At 35.8% G+C, this 1,985-nt stretch overlaps 1 protein-coding gene across 1 annotated transcript; it reads left to right on the top strand.

Moving 5' to 3' along the window:
• The first annotated feature begins 602 nt into the window (after nucleotides 1–602).
• On the top strand, nucleotides 603–1,055 carry LOC108554671 (uncharacterized). Its single transcript, XM_017910014.1, has one exon. It carries the CDS (start codon nucleotides 603–605, stop codon nucleotides 1,053–1,055), a length of 453 nt encoding a protein of 150 aa, XP_017765503.1.
• The last annotated feature ends 930 nt before the right edge of the window (nucleotides 1,056–1,985 follow it).

Raw genomic sequence — 1,985 nt, 5'->3', positions numbered from 1 at the left:
AATAAATCTGCGTTAACACCATGTTCATGGATGCAAAAGTGAACACCAACTAAACCGAAGAAGTAAACAAAATTTTTTGGGCTGATTTTATATATGGGATTTGTAAAAGAAAACCTCATGGATAATTATTGGTCGAAAAGCCCATTGTATATTTTTCAATTACCGCGTACTATTATGTCACGAAACGGATTCGAGTTACTACCGAGTAACTTTCATTTTGCCGATGATATCTCCATTGCCCGTAATGATCAACTTGGAAAAATACTTTCAATTTTTGACAAACTGGAAAGGAAGTATCAAAAAATATTCACGTCTGGGAAATACGTTGCTATCGATGAAACGTTGATTCCATGGCGCGGAAGACTAATCTTCAAAAAATATATACCGAATAAAGCACATAAATACGGAATCAAATTATTTAACTTATGCTCAAGCGAAAGATATACGTGGTCAATGAAAATTTACTCTGGAAAGTCAGCTGACGGGATTAGAGAAACGGGATAGGCACACAACGTATGTCTACAACTTGCAGATAAACTTTTCCATCAAGCACGAACATTGTACATATATAATTTTTATACCAGCTATGAATTATCTATATCATGTCTGAACCGAAAAACTCATATATAGTTGGAACACTTGAAAATAACAAAAAATTTATTCCAAAAGATATTCTTCATTGCAAATTAAAAAAAGGGAAAATGGTATGCACAGAAAATAATACTGGTATTGTCGTACTCAAATGGAAAGATTCGCGGGACGTGAGAATTTTATCAACAAAGCATGTTCCCATCATGGTACCGAGTACAAGTAATATTCCTCACATTCATGCTGCTTCTACAAGCCAACATTTATCTGAAAAATTGAAACCACTAGCTGTTCTTGCATACGATAAAAGGAAGTGTGGCATAAATTATTCCGATCAGATGGTGTCTTATGCCAGTAGAATGAGAAAAGGACTGAAATGGTACCGAAAACTTGGTATTCAGCTTCTTCTGGGAGTTACAGTTATAAACGCTTCAGTCGTTTACAAGACTGTAACAAAAAAAATATAAATATTAGAAAATTTAGAGAGTTATTAGCTCTGAAATTATTAGGACTGACTGATAAGGAAACTAAATCTGCAGGTCAACGTAGTCAGAATAATTAATATTGCCATCCGAAAAAATTCTTCTGGGCAAAGCATTAGACGGGCTTGCAAAATATGCTACAAAAATAAAAGACTCCATACGGACCGATCAAAGGCACGAGCAAATATTTAAAAAACCACAACTTTTTGCCCAGATTGCCCTGATCAACCTCAACTTATATTGTAGAGACATGGATGTTTGTTAAATAATATAAAACTGTTTATTGATGATAAAATAATAATACAATGTGCGGTTACGGTAAAGACTACGAATATAGATATATCAACTAAATTCTTACAACTACAACTAACAACACAATTATAACATCACTGACCCAGCATAACTGTCTCTCAAGAATCGTCCCCTAACCATTTCTGCCTTCTTTATATATTCCCTAAAAGCCTCCCCCAATATGACCAAATATGGTCATGCTAAGGGCCTGACCCATCGCCGGGGTTTTTCAGAACGACCTGGCCCTCGAACCCTCGGCAACTTTCCAAACCAAAGTCACCTACACATGAGGTGGGAATTCTGCGATACTACAATTTGGACTGTTTTAAAACATTCCATTGAAATAATTTTTTGTAATAAACGTTTATGACAATTCAATCGTCTCATATTTCGTGAAATAACTTTCGAAATACCTACCAATTTACATTGTAAGCACTCAAATAAGCGTCACCCGGTACGAGTGAAGCGGCCTAATCAGGATTTTTGACGTCACCCGAAATCTACCAATGTGCAAAATTTAAACTAAAACAGTGATTCGAAGGCTTGCACTTTCCTTGTTAGATGGATAGACCATCAATACACCAGCATTGATGGTACAACCGAGGAAAGGGTGATTCTACGTGA

This window comes from Eufriesea mexicana, unplaced genomic scaffold (assembly GCF_001483705.2).
Source record: "Eufriesea mexicana isolate 0111107269 unplaced genomic scaffold, ASM148370v2 scaffold53535, whole genome shotgun sequence".
Classification (NCBI taxonomy): Eukaryota; Metazoa; Arthropoda; class Insecta; order Hymenoptera; family Apidae; genus Eufriesea; species Eufriesea mexicana.
Note: the sequence above shows the minus strand (reverse complement) of the source record. Positions and strands in the feature narration are given on the sequence as shown.